Raw genomic sequence first — 27,653 nt, forward strand, 5'->3', positions numbered from 1 at the left:
AGTACCACTGTTCCCTACCTGGTCTGATAGTACCACTGTTCCCTACCTGGTCTAATAGTACCACTGTTCCCTACCTGGTCTGATAGTACCACTGTTCCCTACCTGGTCTGATAGTACCACTGTTCCCTACCTGGTCTGATAGTACCACTGTTCCCTACCTGGTCTGATAGTACCACTGTTCCCTACCTGGTCTGATAGTACCACTGTTCCCTACCTGGTCTGATAGTACCACTGTTCCCTACCTGGACTGATAGTATCACTGTTCCCTACCTGGTCTGATAGTACCACTGTTCCCTACCTGGTCTAATAGTACCACTGTTCCCTACCTGGTCTGATAGTACCACTGTTCCCTACCTGGTCTACTAGTAGCACTGCTACCTACCTGGTCTACTAGTAGCACTGTTCCCTACCTGGTCTAATAGTACCACTGTTCCCTACCTGGTCTAATAGTACCACGGAGGATTTGATGATCTCTCTCCACTTCTGCAGCTCAGCATCATGGTAACGCTGTTGGGACTTCAGGAGCTGGGCCCACTCCATTTGCGTCTGGGGTAGTTTACTAGACAGAAACACACACATACTGTCAAACACACCCAGATGCCACGTCCAAGAGCAACTCCAAGATAATTGTTATGGGGCAATTCTGCAGCATAAATGTTTTGTGATTGGGAAAACAGGCAAAGCCCATGTGGTTGTCCAGTAAAACTAAACAGACATATGCAGTCTGGGTTTGACTATTTCCCTCATTAAAATGCAAATCAATTTAGAACATATTTGACATGGGTTTTTCTGGATTTTTGTTGTTGTTATTCTGTCTCTCATTGTTCAAATAAACCTACCATTAAAATTATAGACAGATAATTTATTTGTCAGTGGGCAAACGTACAAAATCAGCAGGGGATCAAATACTTTTTTCCCCTCACTGTAAATTCTAGTATTATGTAGGCAATAGGCATAACACTAAAAACCTATAGATGGTTAGCGTACTTCTCATGTATCCGCAGCCCTTGCCAGGTGGTAAGAGGCTGTGCAGAATACTCCAGCATCCACAGCTTATAGAACAGCATCATGTTGAGCAACACCAGCAAAACCAGGCTGAGGGAGGAGAGTAAATCAGAAGAATGTAAGGGACAAAGGAAAGAAGATGAGTAATGAAAGATACAGAGGTGCCTTAGTCTGTATATTCAGCAGCATTTTCTGCAGTCAAGTGACTTAGTGGCTTCATGGGTGGAATGTCATTAATATTTGTAATAATTTCATAATTAATAAACTTTTTTTATTTTTAATTCAGCCAAAAATCATGTTTCTATGTCAAGCGGTTTTGTTATTTCAGTCTTCTGTGACATACACTATATATGCAAAAGTATGTGGACACCCCTTCAAATTAGAGGATTCGGCTATTTCAGCAACACCAGGTGCTGACAGGTGTATAAAATGGTGCACAAATCCATGCAAACATTGGCTATAGAATGGCCTTACTTAAGAGATCAGTGACTTTCAACGTGGCACTGTCAAAGGATGCCACATTTCAAAACAGGTCAGATGCTCAAATTTCTGCTACTGCTGCTATTGTAAGGTGGAAATGTCTAGGAGCAACAACGGCTCAGACGCGAAGTGGTAGGCCACACAAGCTCACAAAACGACACCGCCAAGTGCTGAAGCGAATAGCATGCAATAATAATCTGTGTTCGGTTGCAACACTCACTACTGAGTTCCAAACTGTCTCTGGAAGCAACATTAGCGAAATAACTGTTAGTCGGGAGCTTCATGAAATGGGTTTCCATGGACGAGCAGCCGCACACAAGCATAAGATCACCATGCGCAATGCCAAGCTGGATCTTTCCGCCATTGGACGCTGGAGCAGTGCAAACGCTTTCTCTGGAGTCTGGCAGTCTGACAGACAAATCTGGTTATGGCGGATGCCAGGAGAATGCTACCTGCCCCAATGCATACTGCCAGCTGTAAAGTTTGGAGGAGGAGGCATAATGGTCTAGGGCTGTTTTTCATGTTTCAGGCTAGGTCCCTTAGTTCCATTGAAGGGTAATATTAACGCTACAACATTCAATGACCTAGACCATTCTGTGTTTCCAACTTTGTGGCAACAGTTTTTTCCTGTTTCAGCATGACATGCACCCTGCACAAAGTGAGGTCCATACAGAAATGGTTTGTTGAGACCTGTGTGGAAAAACTTGACTGGCCTGTACAGAGCCCTGACTGTAACCCCACAAACACCTTTGGGATGAATTAGAATGCCGAATTCGAGCCAGGTCTAATCGCCCAACATCAGTGCCCGACCTCACCATTGCTCTTGTGGCTGAATGGAAGCAAGTCCCCGCAGCAATTTCCAACATCTAGTGGAAAGACTTCCCAGAAGAGTGGAGGCTGTTATGCAGCAAAGGGGGGACCAAATCCATAGTAATTCCCATGATTTTGGAATGAGATTTTTGACGAGCAGGTGTCCACATACCTTTGGTATAAAAGTGTGATATTGGGATGCAAACTCAGAATTGAAGACACTTCAACTCTATATCTGACATGGTACAGGTGTCTTCGTTTTTGTAAGCCCACAACCATGTGTGTGAGGTGTATATTTTTGTTTCAAAGTACATTTGTTTAAGACTACCAAGAAACTCCCTGATTTAGCCCATTACAGTAAAAGGTTAATGAACCAGTTACAATGAAGGAGAAGTATGTTTCCTAGTCAGGGCTAAGTGGTTTATCATTAGACAGATGTACCTTAGACAGATCCTATGGCAAGCAATAAAAGGAGAGGAGAGGAGAGAGGAATCAAATTCAGAACACAGACAAAAACAAACAAATGTTTAACCCAGAGTCAGATTTTTGCTAACTACTAAAGATTTCAAAGAGAGTTGAACTGAGACGACGACAACTGAAACACAAATTATGAAGATGGATCTGAAAGTGAGTGTGTATAATGTATGTATGTGTGTGTGTGTGTGTGTATGTGTGTATGTGTGTGTGTGTGTGTATGAGTGTGTGTGAGAGAGTGTACTCACACAAAGCTGATGATGAGCAGCAGTTTGGAGACACTGTAGAGGGCAATGCCTCCAGGGAGGTGCTCAGGCATGTGCCTGGTCTGAGTGGAACCTAAGGGGGGCAGACCAAACACAGACAGGGTCAACTTGATATATTTAACACAATATACATTTGTGGAAATGTATAAGAGTGTATGCAATGTATGTATGTACTTTATGAAAGTGTATAAGAATGAACAGTGCATAACAGTATTAAAAGTGTTCCCCTGGCATCTGACCTGTCACGCCCACATGTTTGATGCGGTGGATGACCTCGTCGTCGGTTGGCGTGGTGACAGGGCTGAGGAGGGCGTCGTCCAGGTGCTGGCTCCGTAATTGGACCAGTGGTCTTTTCCTCCGCCTCACAGACGTCTTCACCACCTTGACCTTGGGAGAGGGCCGGGCCGACTCCAACACCACATCCTCCACCTTCGACAGCTCCAACTCTGACAGGGCACACAGAAGCAGTTTTTACTTTCACACATTAGGATGGTTCACGGTCATCAGATTAAATGTTGCTGAACATTTGGTGTGAAAGACTTAACAGCTGGTTGAGGAACTTACCAAGATGGCGGAAGTTCTCGTCCAGCCCGCTCCAGAAGTTCTTCTCGATGAAGCCCTTCACTAATCCCCATGGCTGTTTTCTGTAACGCAGCTCAGTGGACACCCTAGTGACAAGACAGGCAGTGTTTCTAAATTAACTTCTAATAGTTTCAAGAGCCACATGTTATTCCAACAGCTGCTATGATAAGTCCCTCCTCACCTTAAACGGCACTTGTTCTTGGCCACCCGTGTCAGCATGTAACGGTTGAGCGTGTAGAAGTAGTCGTGATAGGGCACGTCGTGTGTGATGACCTCAGCATCAATGATGTAGCACTCACTCTCATGGCTAGCCTTGTACAGTGTCTGGGTCTCTGTGACAGTGGCTGTCTTGGGGGCCAGCGGGTTGGACAGGGAGATGGTGTACATAATCTCTCTCGTCTGGTTCCCCGCTGCGTCGTCCTTCTTCCAGGAGTGAAACACTATATCTGTGTGGCGTTATATGTATACACATTCTATCACTACATTGTCACAAGACAACACCAATGGAAGAGCCAATAATGTGATGCTGACACTAACGCCAACAAACAGAATGTCTGACTAACCAGAGAACCTGCGCTGCTCCATGAAGTCGGTCATAAACTGGGATTCTGTGAAGAGGATGTCGTACATCTTGTCCACACTGAACTTGTAAACCTCATCGATGTACTGTCTCCCTTTAAGGTCATTGTGGAAGGCCTGCACTTCCCCTGCTGGAGAGCCATAAAGGAGAAACACTCTTTAGATTTAAGTGCCTTTGGGGACATAATATCATATGGTGACAGTAATACCAAAACTTAGTGACATCACAGAAGAGCTTGTTTCAAGCAATATACAGTATATATGCATAAAATCTGTTAATGGACGGAAGATTGAAATCGTACCCTCGTCGTGGGTCTCTGAGGAGTCGCTGAGTTCGGTGGGGATGTCTTCATTGTCGTTGAAGTCTAGGGAGGTTGAGGGCACCAGGCCGCTAGCCTCCGCTAGCCTCTGCTCCAGCACCAGGGGAAAGGCCAGCAGCTCCCCATTAGGGAGGCAGTCGATGTATTCGTCTGGAGGGAGGTCAAACTAGGACACAGAGGAGGAGGGGGTCAGTCACTAGGAAAACACTGTAGGATACTACAGTACATAGTTATGAGTAGGATGGTATGGGTTCATTTTTTTATGTTAATTCAGTTCTGGTGATCAAATTACAGAAAACATTCTGTTGAGTTAACTGTATTCCCCATATGCAGGCTATAGGCAGAATAACAAATGCATTTCTCCTCCATCAAAACAAATCACAAAACAGTAATTGATTTAACCTCTGACCTCTATTATGTCGCTGAGACTCACAGAGAGGGGCTCGCTGCTGATGGTTGAGCTGATGGTGCTGTTGGTGATGATGCATTTCTTGTGTATGGATGGTGGGCTGCCCTCGTGTTTGGCCTCGGCACTGCTCTTAGACAAGTTGTCATTACTCATCTCATTCTCCTCGTTAGGAATCTCCTCACAGAACCTACACCACCATCGTAGGGGAACAGGGCCCAGCTGGAGGTTAGGGTTATGAGTTCTAGAGTATTGCTTTTACATGAAAATGGACAGAGGGCTGAGAGGGATGTGAAGCAGGGCTGAGAGGGGTGTGGGTGTTAGTGTTTGTGTGTGTATGTGTGTTTGTACAGTTGAAGTCGGAAGTTTACATACACCTTAGCCAAATAGATTTAAACTCAGTTTTTCACAATTCCTGACATTTAATACTAGTAAGAATTCCCTGTCAGGATCACCACTTTATTTTAAGAATGTGAAATGTCAGAATAATAGTAGAGAGAATGATTTACTTCAGCTTTTATTTATTTCATCACATTCCCAGTGGGTCAGAAGTTTACATACACTCAATAAGTATTTGGTAGCATTGCCTTCAAATTGTTTAACTGTCAAACATTTTGAGCAGCCTTCCCCAAGCTTCCCAGAATAAGTTGGGTGGATTATGGTCCATTCCTCCAGACAGAGCTGGTGTAACTGAGTCAGGTTTGTAGGCCTCCTTGCTCGCACATGCTTTTTCAGTTCTGCCCACAAATTTTCTATAGGATTGAGGTCAGTGCTTTGTGATGGCCACTCTAATACCGTGACTTTGTTGTCCTTAAGCCATTTTGCCACAACTTTGGAAGAATGCTTGGGGTCATTGTCCATTTGCGACCAAGCTTTAACTTCCTGACGGATGTCTTGAGATGTTGCTTCAATATATCCACATAATTGTCCTACCTCATGATGCCATCTATATTGTGAAGTGCACCAGTCCTTCCTGCAGCAAAGCACCCCCACAACATGATGTTGCCACCCCCGTGCTTCACGGTTGGGATGGTGTTATTTGGCTTGCAAGCCTCCCCCTTTTTCCTGCAAACATAACAATGGTCATTATGGCCAAATGGTTTCATTTCTGTTTCATCAGACCAGAGGACATTTCTCCAAAAAGTACGATCTTTGTCCCTATGTGCAGTTGCAAACCGTAGTCTCGCTTTTTTATGGCGGTTTTGGAGCAGTGGTGTCTTCCCTGCTGAGCGGCCTTTCAGGTTATGTCGATATAGGACTCCATTTAATGTGTATATAGATACTTTTGTACCTGTTTCCTCCAGCATCTTCACAAGGTCCTTTGCTGTTGTTCTAGGATTGATTTGCACTTTTCGCACCAAAGTATGGTCATCTCTAGGTGACAGAACGTCTCCTTCCTGAGCGGTATGACGGCTGCGTGGTCCCATGGTGTTTATACTTGCATACTATTGTTTGTACAGATGAACGTGGTACATCCAAGCATTTGGAAATTGCTCCCAAGGATGGACCAGACTTGTGGTCTACAAATTTTTTTCTGAAGTCTTGGCTGATTTCTTTTGATTATCCCATGACATGTTATGCCTTGAAATACATCCACAGGTACACCTCCAATTGACACAAATCATGTCAATTAGCCTATCAGAAGTGTCTAATGCCATGACATCATTTTCTGGAATTTTCCAAGCTGTGCAGTCAACTTAGTGTATGTAAACTTCTGACCCACTGGAATTGTGATACAGTGAATTATAAGTGAAATAATCTGTCTGTAAACAATTGTTGGAAAAATTACTTGTGTCATGCACAAAGTAGATGTCCTATCTGACTTGCCAAAACTATAGTTTGTTCACAAGAAATTTGTGGAGTTCTTGAAAAACGAGTTTTAATGACTCCAACCTAAGTGTATGTAAACTTCTGACTTCAACTGTACTTCAGTAATGAGGCCAGCCTCTCATAACAACCCGCAGCAGATCAAGGGCGTCTTAATCAACGATGGTAATTGAAGAGGCAGTGTTTATATCTGTAGCCATGGAAACCACACCCACCCCATGGTGTTGAAGTCGTTGTCCGGGGGAACATAGTCCTCATCGTCACTGGTCAGGCCAAGCTCGTTGCCATAACACTGATGGACAAAGTGCCATAGCTCTTTGGGGCACAGGGGCTAGAGCACAGGGTTAGAGACGACACTCAGAACGGCAGAGACTTGGATTCAATGGAAAAGAAAAGTATCAATATCCTGAACATGTAGATCTATTTATGATGAGATTAAATGAGGTTGCTGGCTTACTTTGTCCAGCAGTGCATTCTGCCATAACCTGAACATCATCATGTAGGTCCTGTCCCGCGCTCCAAATGAGGTGAGAAAGTGCTGTGGGGAGAGAATTAAAATAATGAGTTTGTATCAGTTCAGAAAATATGCTTTGAAATGAGGCTGAGGAGAAGGTTTGAGCCTCATTTCAGTCAGTGAATACCGAAGATCCAGTCCCTGTCCTGTCTTACCTTGTCACCGTCTGTAGACACCTGGATGGCGTTGGGGATGAGGCGGGCTGTCTTCTCCTTTGTCATGGTGCAGATGTCCTTCAGCCTCACCGTCAGCTGCACACACATGCAAAAAAATATATCTGTTGAACAATACTGAAATATCTACTGTGCTGCAAACCATAGAAATACAATCAATTACATTTCAATACTGTAAACTCACCAACACCAGAGACATATAGATAAGATCAAAAGAACAGAAAGCCCCAGGCAGAGGCCCAGTGCGTACCAGCGTTTCCCAGCGGAAGATGTTGCTATAAAAACAGATCCAGTTTTCTGAGAGGTAGAGTCGGCCCTGCAGGAGGATGTCTCGTTGCAGGGCGCAGGAGTAATCTGCCAGCAGAGGTCAAAGATCAGAGCCCAGGAAGAATACATAATCTACCCATCAAGGTCAGGCGTAATTCTATTTCAATATAGTCATTTCAGTAGATGAATGAATGAATGATAGTTTAAATGGAATTGACTCCAACCAGCCAACGCTAACTTGACCAAAACCAAGCTGATGTCCTATATCCACCATATCAATGACCTATTTGGCCTTGGTGGCCGAGCACTTTGTGTTAGTAACTCACCCACGATGAGTCGCTCTGTGTCTGGTAGCTGCTTGAAGAGCTTCCTGAAGTCCTCATTACGCTGTTTATATGTGGGGCTCAACACCTGGAGAGACGGAGAGCAACAATGGTAACCTCTTAGAGAGGGACGACTCACACATACATTCCTGAACACACACTCTCTGGCTCACATACACACACTGGACTACATCCATTTTCACAAGTGCATTTAAAACCAGATACCAAGCACGATGCCCTCTTGACATTTTGCCACTTCAGGACATCCAATAAGCATGCTTTTGATTATGATGAGCATTCCTAATGTGAGTCACATTCCCAAGACAACCATATACGGTAACATCAATGTACTGTATGAACACACACAATGGTGCTTTTGTGCAGCAACAGTTTATATGTAGGACAGAGGGAGACAAAGACACACATCAAACCTGCTACGTTAGCAAACCCTTATAGCTATAGTTTATCTTATAAAACCTAGTCTGGTTGGTTGTTGGTTTAGGTCATGAGAAGAAATGTTAAATTCTCACACAAAGGAATTCATTCTCTCTTGTTACATTCTCAGGCATTTGGGTAAATCTTATCTTGGGCCTGGATTCAGAGGACAGGCTTGTTTAAAGAGGGAAGTATTGCTGTGACCCACAGCCAGACGCCTTCTGAGTGTGAGTGCTCTATTTATCTAAGTCAGATGCTGTCTTTGAGTAGGAACAGCTTCAGGAAACAATGCCTGCCAATACAGTAACCAAAGACATCCCTTCAGGGCGAAAAACCTCTCCCTGCTTCAATCTTGAAGGAAAACAACAGACTGTTCACATTAACATCATGTAGCTATAGGTTCAATACTCATATAACAACAACAGCCCAGAATGGATAGAAATAATCTGTTTCTGTTAAACTATGAATGAAAACCAGTGGTGCTTGTCAAGAAAACTTGATAAATTCGAGAACTTTGAAGACTGGAATTATGTATTACGCGCCAGACATTTTTACTGTCTAGAAATGTTCACAGAAAGTACAAATGCCTGTCTATGCCCCTTAAACTGCAGACTTCTTACTTTGTCTAGGGAAAGGGTGAATGCATACTATGGGAATGCAAATAGCTACTGACTTCCTTTAATTTGCCTGGCAAAATATAATTGGGTCAGGGAACCACAGAGTTATGCTCTTGGCACAGGTACAGTACAAAAACCACCCATCCAAACCTTCTCCCCCTCTTCCCTCCCCGCCGCTCCCCCTCCTGGCATCAGCTCTCTGGGGGTCAGTAACTTACTGCAGGGACCTCCTCTGACTCCAAGTCCTGGTCTGGGGGGTCCGAGGCGGCCCAGTCCCACTCCCACCCAAACTCTTCCTGGGCCGGATCCTGTGGGAGCCATCCAGCCAGGGCTTCATCCAGCTCCAGCACTGCCTCCCAGTCCGACGGCAGTCCCCTGTGAGCCTCCATACACTACCCTCAGACACACAGATGGACACCTAAACCCTGTGGGGTGCTCAGAACGGTGGATTTCAATGCTGGTGATCCAGTGGTCCAGGTCTGCTGCAGACAAACACACAGAGCTGTTGTGTGTCCAGTGGCTGTGGCTTGGAGACTGCTGTGATTGAACCTGGTATGGGTGCTACTTCCTTTCAGTCTGAAACCTGGTCCCGGCTGACTGCTGCCCCATGAGTCCAGTTGTTTCTCCTTCAGCCGTTGGCACTCTAGTAATCCTGGCCACAAGTCTCTTATTATAATAGCAGCTCTGGCAGGTAGGCGTGTGCGGTCAGGGGGTGTAATGCTGTTCAGATCCAGACGCCTCAGAGCGCCTTGGTGAACGCAGCTCAGACACACCAGCAGCGAAAGCAAAGAAATATTCTTGGTAAAGAGAAAAACAGAGTGAAAGAGAGAGAAAGAGAGATAGTTTCCTAACTGGAAAGCGGTGGAGTCCCGTCTCGATAGCTGACAAGGTGATTGAGTTACAGATGTGCACACAACCTTCAGTGAGGAAAAACAAGTCCATTAATCTTGAGTGGTGCGGCATGGAGTCTCATGCCAAGACTTGCGGCTCAGTCTAATGCAGTTGGAGCAGTGTAGCTCTGGGAGTATGTCCCCTGTCGTTGTCCTTGACCATTCAGGTATAAGAGAGCAATAACACAGGAGGGTTAACACATTTAGAGGTGTTACTATCACTAAAACCCCCATGGAACCCTGTGGCCTACTTCCCTACTCTCTGTCACCCCACAACTCTCCCCTAAGGTCAGTAATGCAGTCCTGAAACCAGATCCCCGTCAGTCACCACGACCAGACTAGACAAACAGGCACAGAGATAGGTTCTCATCTGACTATGAGCTGGGCAAATCACCCTATCAGCACAGTGGTGAGAGGTTGGCACAATGATAAAATACATCAGCAACAAAACAAACACTGTGGCTTCAATTGGCACGCCATTTAGGCTCACTTGTGATTGGTTACATCTGTGCACCGGAATTCAGAAACAAATTCCACACCTTTCCTGCTTACGCAATTTCCACAACCCCACTCAACATCTAGCCAAATCAGTGAGAAGAAATAAGCTCCAGGAAACTGAACGGGAATCAAAATAATCCTCAGCACACTGTTGAAAACAGTTCAGATCATTCACAGATCCCTCTCAGACGTGAACAGCCTTCACCCTGTTGAAAACAGTTCAGATCATTCACAGATCCCTCTCAGACGTGAACAGCCTTCACCCTGTTGAAACAGTTCAGATCATTCACAGATCCCTCTCAGACGTGAACAGCCTTCACCCTGTTGAAAACAGTTCAGATCATTCACAGATCCCTCTCAGACGTGAACAGCCTTCACCCTGTTGAAAACAGTTCAGATCATTCACAGATCCCTCTCAGACGTGAACAGCCTTCACCCTGTTGAAACAGTTCAGATCATTCACAGATCCCTCTCAGACGTGAACAGCCTTCACCCTGTTGAAAACAGTTCAGATCATTCACAGATCCCTCTCAGACGTGAACAGCCTTCACCCTGTTGAAAACAGTTCAGATAATTCACAGATCCCTCTCAGACGTGAACAGCCTTCACCCTGTTGAAAACAGTTCAGATCATTCACAGATCCCTCTCAGACGTGAACAGCCTTCACCCTGTTGAAAACAGTTCAGATCATTCACAGATCCCTCTCAGACGTGAACAGCCTTCACCCTGTTGAAACAGTTCAGATCAATCACAGATCCTTCTCAGACGTGAACAGCCTTCACCCTGTTGAAAACAGTTCAGATCAATCACAGATCCCTCTCAGACGTGAACAGCCTTCACCCTGTTGAAAACAGTTCAGATCAATCACAGATCCCCCTCAGACGTGAACAGCCTTCACCCTGTTGAAAACAGTTCAGATCATTCACAGATCCCTCTCAGACGTGAACAGCCTTCACCCTGTTGAAAACAGTTCAGATCATTCACAGATCCCTCTCAGACGTGAACAGCCTTCACCCTGTTGAAAACAGTGCAGATCATTCACAGATCCCTCTCAGACGTGAACAGCCTTCACCCTGTTGAAAACAGTGCAGATCATTCACAGATCCCTCTCAGACGTGGACAGCCTTCACCCTGTTGAAAATGCCTCTGCATCCCGTGAATAACGTTTCTTCAGACCTGGGCCCACTGTCATCAAAAACTGCATTCAGGATGTCAGATAACCGACTAGTATCTGAATTCAACGTTTTTCCACAAGAGCTTTTCCCAACATTGAAAACGAAGACTAAAGCAAATGCAGAAGCTATTGATTCGACTATCTCCGTTCTTCTCCAGGTGACAATGTGACAAGTCCTAAGACAGTGTAGCTGCCAGGTGATGATGGGGATATAGACAGTCCCTGAGGTTTTAGTTAACCATTAACCTGCTGGGTAAACAGTGAGAGATGTCGGAGACAGGTACAGTCAACCAGGGTGGGGCCCCATTCTTTTAAGGGGGCTGTTAAATATCCATTCCCATAAACAATGAGGCCAGTCTCTCACCCCACTGACAGTAGGTTGCTACAAACCACTCTGGAGAGGACTGGCCAGGAAGGTGTATGCCTATGTGTATTTGATTGCATGTGTGTGAGGACTATCTGAAACACACTATTCCTTGACACTTTCCCTGCCAATGGTGTGTTGATGGTGGGAGGGTGGAGGAACCAGATGTGGGAACAGCTCAGCAGAGAGGGGTCTGGTTTAGAAACACAGCCAAGCCAGGATCTCTGACGATTCACCCTGTCCTGTACCATACACACTGCTTGCTTTTCTTGACATTTCAAACAAGCACCCCGGCCCCCTACATTGTAAACATTGTAAAAATAACCAGTGTGGTTTCATGTAAAGTTTTATGAAGAACGGTGAGCCTTTCATGTGTTAGGAGACAGGCTCTACAGTGGTATCCTTGTTGTGAGAATCTACCTCAGAGTAAACATGGCAGCCTCTTGCTCACCTTCTCCTTCTCTTTCCTCTCTCTCTCTTTCTCTCTTGTGCAGGGGGATAAACTCTAGAATGTTTTCATTATAGACCTGAGAGTATGAGGAGGCAGATATTTCACCTCACAAAACTATTGAAGAAAAGCAGTCTCTTAAACCTGCCACTTAACTGTCGATACAATGAGCCACTATACTTGGTGTCTGGCAGACATTGATTTCCTTGTTAATACCTCAACTGCCTGCATAGGTCCTGTACAGTTGCCATGAAAGCATTGCAACAGAGTCATTAGGAAAGTTGATATGGCAGGGTGGGGCCTGTTGTGTGTCTCTACTGGGCTCAGACCTCATATCAGGACGGTTGTGACGTAATCACAGTAGATTCAGTGCCATGGGAGAACATCATTGCCATGTAGAGAAACACAGTGACTGTGACATGGCCTACCACATAGCCTACCATACCCCCAGGTAAAGCACTGCATCAGACACATACCAATGGTCCAGAACAGAGATTAGGCATAATTACATAGTTAGTGTTAGTTAATGTTTCTGGGAGCAGATTGGTATTATGATGTATTCGTTTAGTAATGGTAAAACAGGAGAGAAATTAAGTTAAGTAGCTAGAGGAGAGTATCAGAAAGCATTAGATGTGGACCATAATTCTTCTTAACATTCTGGAGAATCTCCATTTCAAGTTTCACTAAGCAACAATGCCAAACTATACCCAATGTGGCCATAATGACAAAACGAGCACATTTGAAGAGTTGGGAGGACTGGAACATGCTAACCAGTCCCATGCTCCATTCTCCTGTCATTCAAGGCATTCAGGTCTGCTTCAGACACTGACCATGGTCCGTGGGTTTAGTATGATACACTGAGCAGACTTGTTCCAACCTGGGGTGTATTCATTAGTCGCAGACCGTTGCAAAAAGTTTGGCCTGTTGCAAAAATGGAAATGGTTTACCGTTTACTCTAGGAACCAAACGGAGTGAAACAGGGAGGGATCTACCTGAATTTGTCCAATAGAAACTCTCGTTTTCATGGCAAAACATTTTTTTCCCCCCGTTTGGAGTAAACCATTTCCGTTGCTGAAATTTTCGCAGCAGATCAAACATTTCGCAACGGCCTCCGACTAATGAATACACCCATTGCGTCACCACCATCACAGCTCTGAGTAGCCTATAGTCCCTCTTTACACAGCAGACATGTTGAAAATGCTATTTTTGAAAACACAACCACAATGTGGCCATGGCATTCGGTCATCTAACCTCAAAGTGCTGCATATTGTGGCTTCGCTCTCAGGTGGAAACAACATACTGATGAATGAGGGATGAGGAGAAGACTAGTGGAAAGAGAGACCAGTCAAGCGATCCAAGAAGAAGGACTAAGCAGAAAGATATTTGAAAAATTGCACAAGAGTACAAGTCATGCTTACTCTCAGGATGTGTTGTCTTTCATGCTGGGGAGAGAAGGTACATTTATAGACACAAATAACAACAAAAGAAAGGAATAAAACAACAGAAACAAAGGGAAATAAAATGGAGTCCCACAGAGACGCCATAGGAGAAACCATGGCTTTATAATAACACCATGTCTGGGTATCAAACCACTTCTTACAGATGGCCAACTGAGCCATCAAGTAGATTTACTTGGCTGTTTAAGAAGAATCATAACGAAAGGAATTAATTAAAGCCCCATTAAAATGTAGCGACCTTGTCTCTTAGTACACTGGCCGGAAACCTTGTGTTAAGTCAGGACCTCTTGGTGTAATGGTCTTGGTGTTGGACTGAGATCATTGGTTCAGGCTGTCACCATACTTTCACTACAAGATGCTTCTGTCTGTCAAACATTAATCTATGAATCACATCTGTAGTAAGTTATGGGATTTTGCAACAAAATGGTGCAAAAACATTACATTTGTATTAATCCTCAGTCATTTTTCTTATTCATTCAGCTTGCCATCACACTGTAACCCTAGACGCCTAGAACTGTAAATCCCACTGGTTAGCGTCCTGGGTAAGCCTGAGCTTCATATGAAAGTTACCTTAGGAATATACCCTTGTGTGATTCTAATCAGGGTCTAGAACCCTTAACCTCGTAACCTCACACACACACAATCGAAAGCACGCACGCACTCCCACCCACCTACCCACCCACCCACCCACCCACCCACCCACACACACACACCTTATAGTTTTTATTTTATTTTTTACAATTGCTAGGACCCATTTTTCAATACTTAGGTCACTTTTTTAAAACTCTTCAAACAGTGAGCACAACAGCAGTCTATGTGGGCTAAACTGTGGATCATGTTTCATTGCTTTGGCACAAAATGCATTCAATGACTACATCTTTCAAATGTTATGAATTCTCACTCAGACACAATCACCACCAAAACTCTTTGTACCTACAAGCCAATTTGCACATGTTTACATACTCTTTTCAAAACTGTCAAACATAACACAAAATTGAGTAAGACAGCAATTTGCTACATTTCTACAGTAATACCATATTGAAATATATTGCAAATGTAAAAAATGAAATACTATCAAAACATTAAGACCAACCTCAGCTGATTCCCATTGTAGCTGAAGACCTACCCAGGTGTTAGTCTTTCAATTTCATTACCATCTATACAAAAGGGGACATTTTAGGAATAATACTGTAGTGTAATGTAAACATGGACCCAGACTGAGATCGAGAAATGGCTGACAGAGGAAGAAGAGTGGCTGGGAGAGGGAGAGGGAGAGGAGTACATATGTGTGGTAGAAGAAGACTGAGAAGAAGACCAAGAGCTGTCGTCTCAGATGAGATTAGGGCTACTATAATTGATCATGTAATAAATGATGGTCTATCAATGAGAGAGGCTGGTCTGAGAGTGCAGCCAAATCAGCAATGTTCAACAGTGGCATCTATTGTGAGAAATTTCTGGCAAAACAACAGGTAAAATGTGCATTCTGCAAGGGCATCTGACTGATCTGCACATTACAGAAGTAAATTGAGCAAAGTCTCCAAACCCACTTGTGTCATTGTTTTTGTATTTCTGCTTAGGACCCAACGGTTACCTCCTACAGACGGGAGAGGTAGGATTTTTACTGCTGTGCAGGAAACTGCAATCGTTAATATGGTCATCAGAAACAATGGCAGAAAACTCACAGAGATTCGGGACAGAGTGTTGGCAGACAACATTACATTTAGAAATATTCACAATTCACAATTTCTAGAGTCCTGAAACAACATCAAGTCAGGATGAAGAAGTTGTCCCCTTTGAGAGGAACTCTGGACGAGTCAAGCAACTCAGGAACTAATATGTCCAGGTAAGATGACTACAAAATACAGAACTGGTTTTGAACAAAACCAAACAGGGCAGAGGCACACAATGGCATGTTTTAAGGTATAATGTAAAGTACCATAATAGCCCAACTCTTATGTTGCCTTGTGGATTTATTTGAGAGAGTCATGGAGGTTGAAGCCAGGCAAACAACCCAAATATTTATCATTGTGGATGAGGCTGGTTTCAACTTGGCCAAAACACGGTGGCGAGGAAGGAATGTGATTGGGAAAAGAGCCACAGTGGATGTCCCGGGCCAGAGGGGTGCCAACAACACAATGTGTGCAGCAATATCCTCTGATGAATGGCTGTCACACAAACCTCTAATTGGGACATACAACACCGAGCGTCTCATTCCTGGATGACCTCTATGGAAGGGTTGTACCAGGTGAGGAAAGGGTTGCAGTGAGGCGAACCACTTCACCAGTCCCATGCAGTCACAGAGTGGTTTGCAGCCCATCCCAGGATGGTGGCACTTCACCTCTCCCATACAGTCACAGAGTGGTTTGCAGCCCATCCCAGGATGGTGGCACTTCACCTCTCCCATACAGTCACAGAGTGGTTTGCAGCCCATCCCAGGATGGTGTCACTTCACCAGTCCCATGCAGTCACAGAGTGGTTTGCAGCCCATCCCAGGATGGTGGCACTTCACCTCTCCCATACAGTCACAGAGTGGTTTGCAGCCCATCCCAGGATGGTGTCACTTCACCTCTCCCATGCAGTCACAGAGTGGTTTGCAGCCCATCCCAGGATGGTGGCACTTCACCTCTCCCATACAGTCACAGAGGGGTTTGCAGCCCATCCCAGGATGGTGTCACTTCACCTCTCCCATACAGTCACAGAGGGGTTTGCAGCCCATCCCAGGATGGTGGCACTTCACCTCTCCCATACAGTCACAGAGGGGTTTGCAGCCCATCCCAGGATGGTGGCACTTCACCTCTCCCATACAGTCACAGAGGGGTTTGCAGCCCATCCCAGGATGGTGGCACTTCACCTCTCCCATACAGTCACAGAGGGGTTTGCAGCCCATCCCAGGATGGTGGCACTTCACCTCTCCCATACAGTCACAGAGTGGTTTGCAGCCCATCCCAGGATGGTGGCACTTCACCTCTCCCATACAGTCACAGAGGGGTTTGCAGCCCATCCCAGGATGGTGGCACTTCACCTCTCCCATACAGTCACAGAGGGGTTTGCAGCCCATCCCAGGATGGTGTCACTTCACCTCTCCCATACAGTCACAGAGTGGTTTGCAGCCCATCCCAGGATGGTGTCACTTCACCTCTCCCATACAGTCACAGAGGGGTTTGCAGCCCATCCCAGGATGGTGGCACTTCACCTCTCCCATACAGTCACAGAGTGGTTTGCAGCCCATCCCAGGATGGTGTCACGTTTCCTCCCACCTTACTCTCCTTTCCTCAACCCCATAGAGGAATTGTTTTCCTCATGGAGGTGGAAGGTTTATGACCACCATCCACATGATCAAATGTCCTTCCTGTACACAATGAATGCTGGATGCCTGGACATATCTGCAGAAGATTGCCAGGGATGGACCAGGCATGCCAAAATATTATTTCCTAGGTTTATTGCCCAAGATGACATAAGATGTGACGTGGATGAGAACCTGTGGCCAAATGCAGATGACAGGGTTGACTAGCATTGCTACTGTATCTGCATTGGTAGATGGTGTATATACAAATTCTTGTATTTTGGAATCTCTCAATGCCAAAAAATGACATAAAACATATTGAAGCATATTACATCATGTCTGATTCATTCCTGGAACATATACTGCAGTGAATTCTAAACAGTAGAGAGGTGTCATTCTTGTTTTTGTAAAGACATTTTACAAAATAAAACATTGTGTAATGCTACCTGTTGTTAGTGTTTTTTTAGGTCATTGTTTTATGAGTGACAAAGTGTGCTTACTGGTTGACAAACTTTGCTAGTGTTATGGAATAATTAGTTGATTTGAGACATGTATGAAGTGTTTTGGTAGCATTGGATGTGAAATGAACTGCTGTGCCAAGCTGAAAGTTGGTTAGGAGAACCGTGTGAAGAGTTTTGAAAAAATGACCTAAGTATTGAGAACTGGGTCCGAACGATTGTAAAACACTGTAAGAAAAAGAGTAAGAAGAGGATGAAACTTACGTTGTACCAGCTCTGGCTCTTCTGTTGACAGCGAGGAGCGACGCAGAGTGGAGAGAACAAAGACAATTGTAAGTCAATGAGACAAGAACACAACAACACTTGGCCACAGGGCTCTATATCATAAACACATAGAGGCCAGGGGATGATGAAAACAGACAGTGGGTATTTATAGAAGGTGTAAATGTCAACCTCTGGGTGGGCACCTCCTACCATAAACACAGGCCTCCGCTGATATCCAACAGAGTTATATCCCTTTGAGCTTGTCACATATTTTAGCTGGCCTTTTCATTGATTTCTGGGCCTCACAAATGTTAATTTACATGGTTATTTGCTAAACAGATGGTGGATTGGGGTTGGGTGTGGTACAATATGTTCATCTTTGTTTCTAAGCGTTTATTTATTAATGATTTAGAGTTGCTTCTAAATGTTTGTGTATGGAGGTGAATTGTGTACTGCTGTGTGTTGTATATTTTCTAACAGCAGAGGGCAGTATACACATGGTTATTGGAAGCACCATAACAATAGTGTCTATTCCAACCATAACACTTGCTTCTGTTTTATGGGGCTATAAAGAGAGTGTAATATGTCTCAGCATTGTGATCAGAGAGGGATTCATGCTAGGGACCATCCAGTGGGTGGAGAAAGGGCAGGATAATCAACCATGATTTTAGTGGTTAAAAAATGTGACAGCTTCCTCTTGATGCCATTAAAACATAAATAATAATAAACTTAACCAGGCAATAACAAAATATGTGGTTTGTAATTTCAGCAAAAACATACAAGAGGCATACTGGTGCGAGACTACTATTGTAAATCAATCCTTTGGAGATGTGAATGTAGATCATGTTCAAATATTTCCGCTATCAGATAAGCGTGTAGTGTTTCCTGTCTGAGAGTTGTGAGGCCCCAGTCATGTCCCTGGACTCTGGGCTCTGACGTGGACAGGGATAATCTCCTCTGAAGGTGACAGAGGCATGAGAGAGTAGATTTAAGCTTTAAGGTGTCTGCAAAGTGTGTGTGTGCATGCCATTGTGCAAGTGTTTTGGAGTTTGTGTCATTGCATGTTTGTAAGTGCATCTTTATAGCCTACACGTGTGTAATTTGCATGAGTGTCGAAATCAAATGTTTGCCTCCCCCACGAAGCACATTTGTGTCTGGGTAAGTGTGTCAAAAGCACTAAGAAGCAGGTTAACACCCACTGATTAAGTGGACCGCGTAACAGAGAGAGCTTGTGTACGGTAGTAGTGTCTTGGCCTGGATTCCCCTGAGGATCAGAAAGGTCTGGAACGACTAACTACTTTACACATCCCAACCAACCGGACCAAACCAGAACTGACCAGCGCTAGCTATAACCCAGACAAACCTATCAGGAATAACCCCCATATCTTCAAACAACACTCGAACAACAATCTAGTTCTGAGGAACAGAACTGAGCAGGCCTGATCTACCCAGTACAACAGGCCTAAAGAAAAACCTGAACTAAACATTCCTGTGGCCAAGAAGACCCACACAGAACTGACTCAGTTATTCACATTTAAAAAGATGAATGTCCTCAGGTGATGGACCATGGTTATTTTTATTATTTATTCATTATTATTATTAATTGTTCAACTTTTAGAGGGCTTTTCATTACAATCTCAAAGTGCTTTCAGCAACAACAATATTATATATATTATATTATATAGAAGAGAGAGGAGAGGAAGAAGTTCTGGTCTGAGAGAGGAGGCAGAGACAGCTTGGGGCGATGACTGACATCACACATTTACAGAGGAGGGGAAGAGGAGGTCACTGGTCAAATCGGACTAGGGGGTTAAAGGGCAAATGAAAGCAAAAGGAAATGCTTACTTTAATCAGGTTTAGTCTGTCATACTGAAAGGAAATTAATGAGAAAAGTAAGAGTTAACCAGCATGAAGGAAAGAGCTGAACAACAAGAGGGGAACAGGCTTGGTTTTTATTTGCAAGTGTACTAACAGTACTAGGCCACTGCACTAAACGATCCAAGACACACTATTGTACTATCTAACTCTGCTTTCATGATGTGTCCATCTCTCAGTCTTTTGGTCTGAGATGGGTCTTCATGCTGAGTCTCTATGTACTCTCGCTTTAGTGCTGCTCACTGTTTATGGTTCCATAAAAAGCCTCATTGATTGGTGACAGTGGGAGACTGAGCAAAGTCGTCAGCGGCCAGTCAGTTAGTTAGTGTGGGACCGCCGGCCCAGGTCCTCTACAGAGAGGGGCCCCTCTCTCTCCCCGCCTGCCTGTGTTTTATCTGGATTGCATTAGACTAGGGTGACAGAGCTCACGTTGCCTGGGCAACTGCACAAAGTGCCAGGGTCATGTGACTCCTGCTGACCACGGGCCAGGGGCTCATGTGGGGCCAGAGAGGGCTGGCACTCGGCCACACCACGGGCCTGAGGGGTGATGTCATCGAATGGGCGTGCTGTGAAATGGGCCGGACACCGCCTGAACACCAACTCAACTGACTGAATGTCACTTGGCTCCCATTAACATCATCCTGTCTGCCTGTCTCATTAGTCCGTGACAAAACTGAATGCAGCCGATTGCAGAGAATGTGCTGACGTGCATCAAGGGGTCCTTACTAACTAACCCTTGACACACAGACTCTGCTGCTGTCTTGCCTGAGGAGAGGAGCGGTGTATTCTGGGCTTGTGGTGCGAGGCAGAGAAAAGGAGCTTCTGATGTAGAAAGCTCTAGTCTCAGGATTGATCAGAAATTAATATCACACAGGAGTGGTGGAAAGGGATGCAGACGGAATTTTACAGTGCCCCCCCGAAACGTGTATGAAAGCCAGCAGTCCGGCAGGTGAGGAAGATGAGAGGCAGGGCGGCAGGGAGGTAGAGGAAAAGGTCATAGCAACATGGATGCCATCTGGAGTGTGTTCAGATGGAAGATGTGGGTGGAGGGGGGGGGCACACGACAGCTCACAAGACACGGAGGTGAGGTGGGGGTGGGGTGGCGGTGTAAAGAACAGAGAAGAGTAATGCTTACTTTGGAATGTCGCTTGTGAGACTAGCATGCATCAGGAGAAGAACAAAGAAATCAGAAACCAAAAAACTGCAAGATACAACAGCTGAAAGAACCAAAAAAAGAGTTGAAAACAGTCAGTTTCAGATCACAGACATTTCATATGGCGGCAGTGAAAGTAAGAGAAAGCAAGCACTCTTTGTCAAGAAGAAAAAAGGATGAGAGAAGAGGAGAACACAATGACAACAAAAGCAACAGGCGTCTGACACCACAAGGACTGGGAGGCAATGTGAGCAGTGAGTGAAGGGGAAAACGGATGAGAAGTGAGAGAGCCGTGACCGCCAACTACCACTCTCCTTATCACTTCACAACATCAAGATATTCAGAGGAAATTACTAAATATATCACCCAATATGATCAAGTTCATGTCTTGCTTGAGATGTAAGCCTAGTTACCCACAGTCAAAGCTCCTGTCCTTCCCTCTGCTACCTTACTCTTCAGTTCAGATGCTGATGAACGAGAAGCGAGACTACAGCCTCTTGACCTGCCTACTACCCTGTGTCAGAACGAGCCTTGCAGAGTTGAGATAGTTACAGTTAATGACTGAGTGCTGCGATGGAGAGGGCTGACTGAGCGCCCTGCCTGTGATTATTACAATGCCACTCTGACAGGACCAGGGGATGGAGGGAGGGAAAGAGGGATGGAGGGAGGGGGGGGAGAGGGATGGAGGGAAAAGGGATTGAGGGAGGTGATAAGGGAAGAATAGTGTGGATGTGTGGTATAAGCGTCTTTGCTGATGATAATGGGTCCTTATCTACAATTGATGTGCTGAGGGTCTCGTTACTTAGTCTATGATTGGCCATTTGTACCAGAGTGACAGTTGGATCTGACCTATAGTTTGATGATGGGAGTTGGACATTACCTTATCAGAGACAAAGCACTGTGTATCAGGAGTACATTGCACATCTGTAAATTGGAGCTACATGAAGATGGCATGTTTGATTTAGTATGGTGTGCCGATGCCGAGGTATGATGGGGTAAAATCAATTTGAAATGGCAAATAAAAAGCTGAATAAACCATGTCATTTCACAAGATATCACTATATCTCAACTCCTTGTTGTTGACTATTTCTTATTTCTTATGTTTTATGGAATGCAAGTAGACAGAAAGACTTTACTGGAAACATCTGTAGGTTATCAAGACATTATGTCACGGGTACAAATGAATCCCCCCGTATCACCTCACCAGATAAATGTTGATTTCAGATTGTACTGGAAGAGGTGTTCAGTGATGATACAGATATCTTGCTGAAGAACTGAAGTGATAGGCCAGGCTGACATGATTTATTTGTGAGTTATGAATGCACTGTGTGTTGAACAAGTCATTTTGAACTACACTGTTGAAGGTACTATTTGAGACTATGATCCTGATCTGTATTGTAGTGCGATTGTTGGAAAGAGGACTTTGATCCTGCACTGTGCTGTACTGTGATTGGTAAAATAGGACTATGATCCTGTACTGTAGAGTGATTGGTGGAAAGAGGACTTTGATCCTGCACTGTGCTGTACTGTGATTGGTAAAATAGGACTATGATCCTGTACTGTAGAGTGATTGGTGGAGGGGGACTTTGATCCTGCACTGTGCTGTACTGTGATTGGTAAAATAAGACTATGATCCTGTACTGTACTGTGATTGTTGGAAAGAGGACTTTGATCCTGCACTGTGCTGTACTGTGATTGGTAAAATAGGACTTTGATCCTGTACTGTACTGTGATTGTTGGAAAGAGGACTTTGATCCTGCACTGTGCTGTACTGTGATTGGTAAAATAGGACTATGATCCTGTACTGTAGAGTGATTGGTGGAAAGAGGACTTTGATCCTGCACTGTGCTGTACTGTGATTGGTAAAATAGGACTTTGATCCTGTACTGTACTGTGATTGTTGGAAAGAGGACTTTGATCCTGCACTGTGCTGTACTGTGATTGGTAAAATAGGACTATGATCCTGTACTGTAGAGTGATTGGTGGAAAGAGGACTTTGATCCTGCACTGTGCTGTACTGTGATTGGTAAAATAGGACTATGATCCTGTACTGTACTGTGATTGGTGGAGGTGGACTATGATCCTGCACTGTGCTGTACTGTGATTGGTAAAATAGGACTATGATCCTGTACTGTAGAGTGATTGGTGGAAAGAGGACTTTGATCCTGCACTGTGCTGTACTGTGATTGGTAAAATAGGACTATGATCCTGTACTGTACTGTGATTGGTGGAGGTGGACTATGATCCTGCACTGTGCTGTACTGTGATTGGTAAAATAGGACTTTGATCCTGTACTGTAGAGTGATTGGTGGAAAGAGGACTTTGATCCTGCACTGTGCTGTACTGTGATTGGTAAAATAGGACTTTGATCCTGTACTGTAGAGTGATTGGTGGAAAGAGGACTTTGATCCTGCACTGTGCTGTACTGTGATTGGTAAAATAGGACTTTGATCCTGCACTGTACTGTGATTGGTGGAGGGGGACTTTGATCCTGCACTGTGCTGTACTGTGATTGGTAAAATAGGACTTTGATCCTGCACTGTACTGTGATTGGTGGAGGGGGACTTTGATCCTGCACTGTGCTGTACTGTGATTGGTAAAATAGGACCATGATCCTGTACTGTACTGTGATTGTTGGAAAGAGGACTTTGATCCTGCACTGTGCTGTACTGTGATTGGTAAAATAGGACTATGATCCTGTACTGTACTGTGATTGGTAGAGGTGGACTATGATCCTGTACTGTAGAGTGAATGGTGGAGGAGGACTATGATCCTGTACTGTGCTGTACTGTGATTGGTGGAAAGAGGAGAGCCCTGAGACAGAGATGGTCCACCTGTGCAATGACGCTCACCTTGGAGTTCTTGCCTCCGCTGCGGGCGGACTGCAGAGAGTAGGTTCGCTGGACCACTTGCTCGGGGGTGGAGGGGGACTTGTCAGAGTGGTCAGAGTGGCCCTTCTCCACCATGTTCTCACCAGGCTCCAGGCTCTGGGGCGTGGGCGAGCGTGAGCGTTTAGGATGCAAGACGGGCGAGCAAGCAGGCGTGCTCCTGTTGGAGTTACTGGCAGTGCTGGGTGTGAGAAAGAGACAGAGAGATGGAGAGAGATTATTAATTATACTTCTTAATTACAGTTGTGCTTTAGCAAAGTGGGTGGGGTTATATCCTGCCTGTTTGGCCCTGTCCGGGGGTATCGTCGGACGGGGCCACAGTGTCCCCCGACCCACCCTTGTCTCAGTCTCCAGTATCTATGTTGCAATAGTCTATGTACTGGGGGGCTAGGGTCAGTCTGTTATATCTGGTGTAATTCTCCTGTCTTATCTGGTGTCCTGTGTGAATTTAAGTATGCTCGTCGTGCTGCTTCTCCAGATTCAACTGTTCTGCCTGCGGCTAGGGAACCCTGACCTGTTCACCGGTCGTGCTATCTTGTCCTGGACCAGCTGTTTTCGACTCTCTCTCGCTCTCTACCGCACCTGCTGTCTCGACCTCTGAATGCTCAGCTATGAAAAGCCAACTGACATTTACTCCTGAAGTACTGACCTGTTGCTCTCTCTACAACCACTGTGATTATTATTTGACCCTGCTGGTCAGCTATGAACGTTTGAACATCTTGAAGAACAATCTGGCCTTAATGGCCATGTACTGTTATAATCTCCACCCGGCACAGCCAAGAGAGGACTGGCCACCCCTCAGAGCCTGGTTCCTTTCTAGGTTACTTCCTAGGTTCTGGCCTTTCTAGGGAGTTTTTCCTTGCCACGGTGCTTCTACATCTGTATTGCTTGCTGTTCGGGGTTTTAGGCTGGGTTTCTGTACAGCACGTTGAGATATCAGCTGATGTAAGAAGGGCTATATAAATTCATTTGATTAATTGATTGATCATGAAACCACATATTCTGCACTGTTGAATGTAGGGCCAGAGCAAAACCCATGACAAAAAAAGAACAGACATTACATTAATAACACTGAGGAACTAATTGTAGAACTCTTCAGTTAATTTAAATACCTTATTAAAATGTAAGCCAAGTAAATTATGCAAATGTGTTACCGTCCCACAGGCAATGCTAGGCCTACTAGAGTAACATGCAAAGACTGAGGCCCATGCTTCCATTCATCCCCAGAGGGAGTAATCACGTTTACATCACGGCAAATAGTCTTGAACGCCACCCACTAACACAGTAAATAACAACAGCAGCTAGCCCACAAAACCCAGAGACCAATAACAACAGCAGCAGCGAGCAGCAGAGAAAATTGCATGGTCAAAAACAGATCACATACTCTACGTCAGTCATGAAGATTAGTGAGAAATCTTGCGTTAGATAATGGATTTCATATCCTACTGCTGCTTATTGAGATGTATGAACAACAAACTGCATCTTTAAAGTGCCAGGAGAAACCTTCCCCCGGGGTGTACGTGGAAATACACACTGAAAAACGAGCATGTGAAAATATAGAATTATACTTAAATCCTCCTGACATTGACATTTAAACCTTTATCGATTAGCTTTTCTGCAATCCCATTTTCATTCTTTTCTAACTAATCTGGACAGATGAGAAGTCCATGAGCAGAGACTAAGAGTAACAGGGACAGTTAAGCAGCATGGTTATTATAATGTTGATATTCAGTTGAGTTATGGTGCAGTAGTTAATTTGAACACAAGCTGAAAAGATTTTCTCTCTCTCTCTCTCTCTCTCTCTCTCTCTCTCTCTCAGAGGGGATAGTTCAGAGTGACATTCATTAATTTGTTATAGAATGAATGTTTTGGCGGTTGTCGTTCTACGCATTCAATGTTACCGAATTCCTGCTGGGTTGTTGCCCTCCTACGGCCTCCTCCACGTCTCCTGATGTACTGGCCTGTCTCCTGGTAGCGCCTCCATGCTCTTGACACTACGCTGACAGACACAGCAAACCTTGCCACAGCTCGCATTGATGTGCCATCCTGGATGAGCTGCACTACCTGAGCCACTTGTGTGGGATGTAGACTCCGTCTCATGCTACCACTAGAGTGAAAACACCGCCAGCATTCAAAAGTGACCAAAACATCAGCCAGGAAGCATAGGAACTGAGAAGTGGTCTGTGGTCACCACCTGCAGAACCACTCCTTTATTGGGGGTGTCTTGCTAATTGCCTATAATTTCCACCTGTTGTCTATCCCATTTGCACAACAGCATGTTGTCAGTGTAGCTTCCTAAGTGGACAGTTTGATTTCACAGAAGTGTGATTGACGTGGAGTTACATTGTGTTGTTTAAGTGTTCCCTTTATTTTTTTTGAGCAGTGTATTTACGTTCAGTGTGTTGTCTTGAACGCTGGTGAAAAGTTTGTTTCTGTTTGTTTCTCTCTCTCTCTCTCTCTCTCTCTCTCTCTCTCTCTCTCTCTCTCATAGATGAATGGATAGAGGTAGAGAAACATGCAGCACTAATATAAGAGGAGAGGACTGGAGAGGAAGATTAGAGGAGTGGAGCGAGGGCTGCTTCCCTTCCTGAACCACAGGTTAACCTGTTTATTATGTTCCACCTCTGAGACCAGCCTGCACAGGCAACATCCCAAATGGCACCCTATTCCCTTTATAATGCACTGCTTTTGGTCAACGGTAGTGCACTCCATAAGGTACTGGGTGCCATTTCGGCTGCATCCACAGAATCCCAGGGAGGCTCTGTCTGCAGCCAGGATGGGCACTGCTCACAATGAAGACGGAGGCATCAAAAGGCCTAGCTGTCAGTGATCTGTGTGGCTAGGCGCCGGACAGCCCCGGTTACTTGACGTGGTGTTATGCAAAGTCATGGCCAGCCAATGGTGTATGTATGTAAGAAGTGAAGCAATTATACCATTCTACTGTTTCAAAGAAGCCTTGCATGCAGCATAGACTAAATCATAGTGAATAGTACTGGTGGCCGCTGTCTGCCTGTCTGCATGGATACATACCAGGTGCACTGTGCTCTGCAGTACCCAGAGCTGATCTCTCATCTAACTAATGGGATGGATGGATCATCAGCTCTGATAGAGTACATTGTGGTTACAAACAAATTACGTGGTGTTATGTGATAAGCAAAAGTGTGCTTGTGTAGAGTACATACTGTATGTACTGCAGGTTTTTGGAGAACAGACTGTATGCACACATACCTATTGCATAATACTTCAACATACAATCATAGACAATGATGATTCAGCATATGTTTGAGCAATTGTGAGTACAGACCTATGTATCTATATACAATGTGTATGTACTGGTATATGTCAATGTACACATGTAAAACTGCACAAGATGTATATGAAATGTCTCACAAGCTGCCCTCATAATGTAGTGTTGTGGTATCAGTGAATAATGCAGTGAGCTGGTACAAAGCAGAGGACACTGCTATTTCTCCTGCATGTTAATCAGTGTCTGAACCCAGAGTCTGTCTGAGATACACACACATTATGCAGGCACACACACACACACACACACACACACACACACACACACACACACACACACACACACACACACACACACACCACACACACTCACGCACACACTGCAGCAGCACACACATAAACAGAAGTATGCACCTACACACTCACAGGATGCAGATGTACCTGGGCGGACATTGACGCAGACACTGACACACATGCACACAAGTACACACAGAACAGTTCTCATATGCCAGTGGGCTGTGTGAGCTGCATCATTTTTCATGTCACATCCTGGGTCAGTTACTAATGGTCTAACTCACTT

The 27,653-nt window shown here is 44.8% G+C and overlaps 1 protein-coding gene across 5 annotated transcripts in view; it reads right to left on the bottom strand.

Moving 5' to 3' along the window:
* Nucleotides 1–27,653, bottom strand: part of LOC135553017 (protein Aster-B-like) — a 103,002-nt gene that overhangs the window by 1,297 nt on the left and 74,052 nt on the right. For 2 of the 5 annotated variants that reach the window (XM_064985053.1, XM_064985058.1), the window contains 17 exons: nt 23,795–24,011; nt 17,915–17,935; nt 13,871–13,894; nt 8,030–8,114; nt 7,687–7,790; nt 7,419–7,514; nt 7,207–7,287; nt 6,965–7,080; nt 4,926–5,112; nt 4,499–4,682; nt 4,181–4,327; nt 3,799–4,063; nt 3,600–3,703; nt 3,275–3,481; nt 3,018–3,108; nt 988–1,095; nt 439–559 (listed from right to left, as the gene is read on the bottom strand). In XM_064985053.1, the coding sequence (XP_064841125.1) occupies nt 439–559; nt 988–1,095; nt 3,018–3,108; nt 3,275–3,481; nt 3,600–3,703; nt 3,799–4,063; nt 4,181–4,327; nt 4,499–4,682; nt 4,926–5,112; nt 6,965–7,080; nt 7,207–7,287; nt 7,419–7,514; nt 7,687–7,790; nt 8,030–8,114; nt 13,871–13,894; nt 17,915–17,935; nt 23,795–24,011 (2,158 nt within the window). The remainder of the gene's footprint in view (nt 1–438; nt 560–987; nt 1,096–3,017; nt 3,109–3,274; nt 3,482–3,599; nt 3,704–3,798; nt 4,064–4,180; nt 4,328–4,498; nt 4,683–4,925; nt 5,113–6,964; nt 7,081–7,206; nt 7,288–7,418; nt 7,515–7,686; nt 7,791–8,029; nt 8,115–13,870; nt 13,895–17,914; nt 17,936–23,794; nt 24,012–27,653) is intronic. The other 3 variants (XM_064985056.1, XM_064985057.1, XM_064985054.1) reach the window with 3 other exon arrangements.

Source organism: Oncorhynchus masou, chromosome 13 (genome assembly GCF_036934945.1).
Source record: "Oncorhynchus masou masou isolate Uvic2021 chromosome 13, UVic_Omas_1.1, whole genome shotgun sequence".
NCBI classification, from domain to species: domain Eukaryota; kingdom Metazoa; phylum Chordata; class Actinopteri; order Salmoniformes; family Salmonidae; genus Oncorhynchus; species Oncorhynchus masou.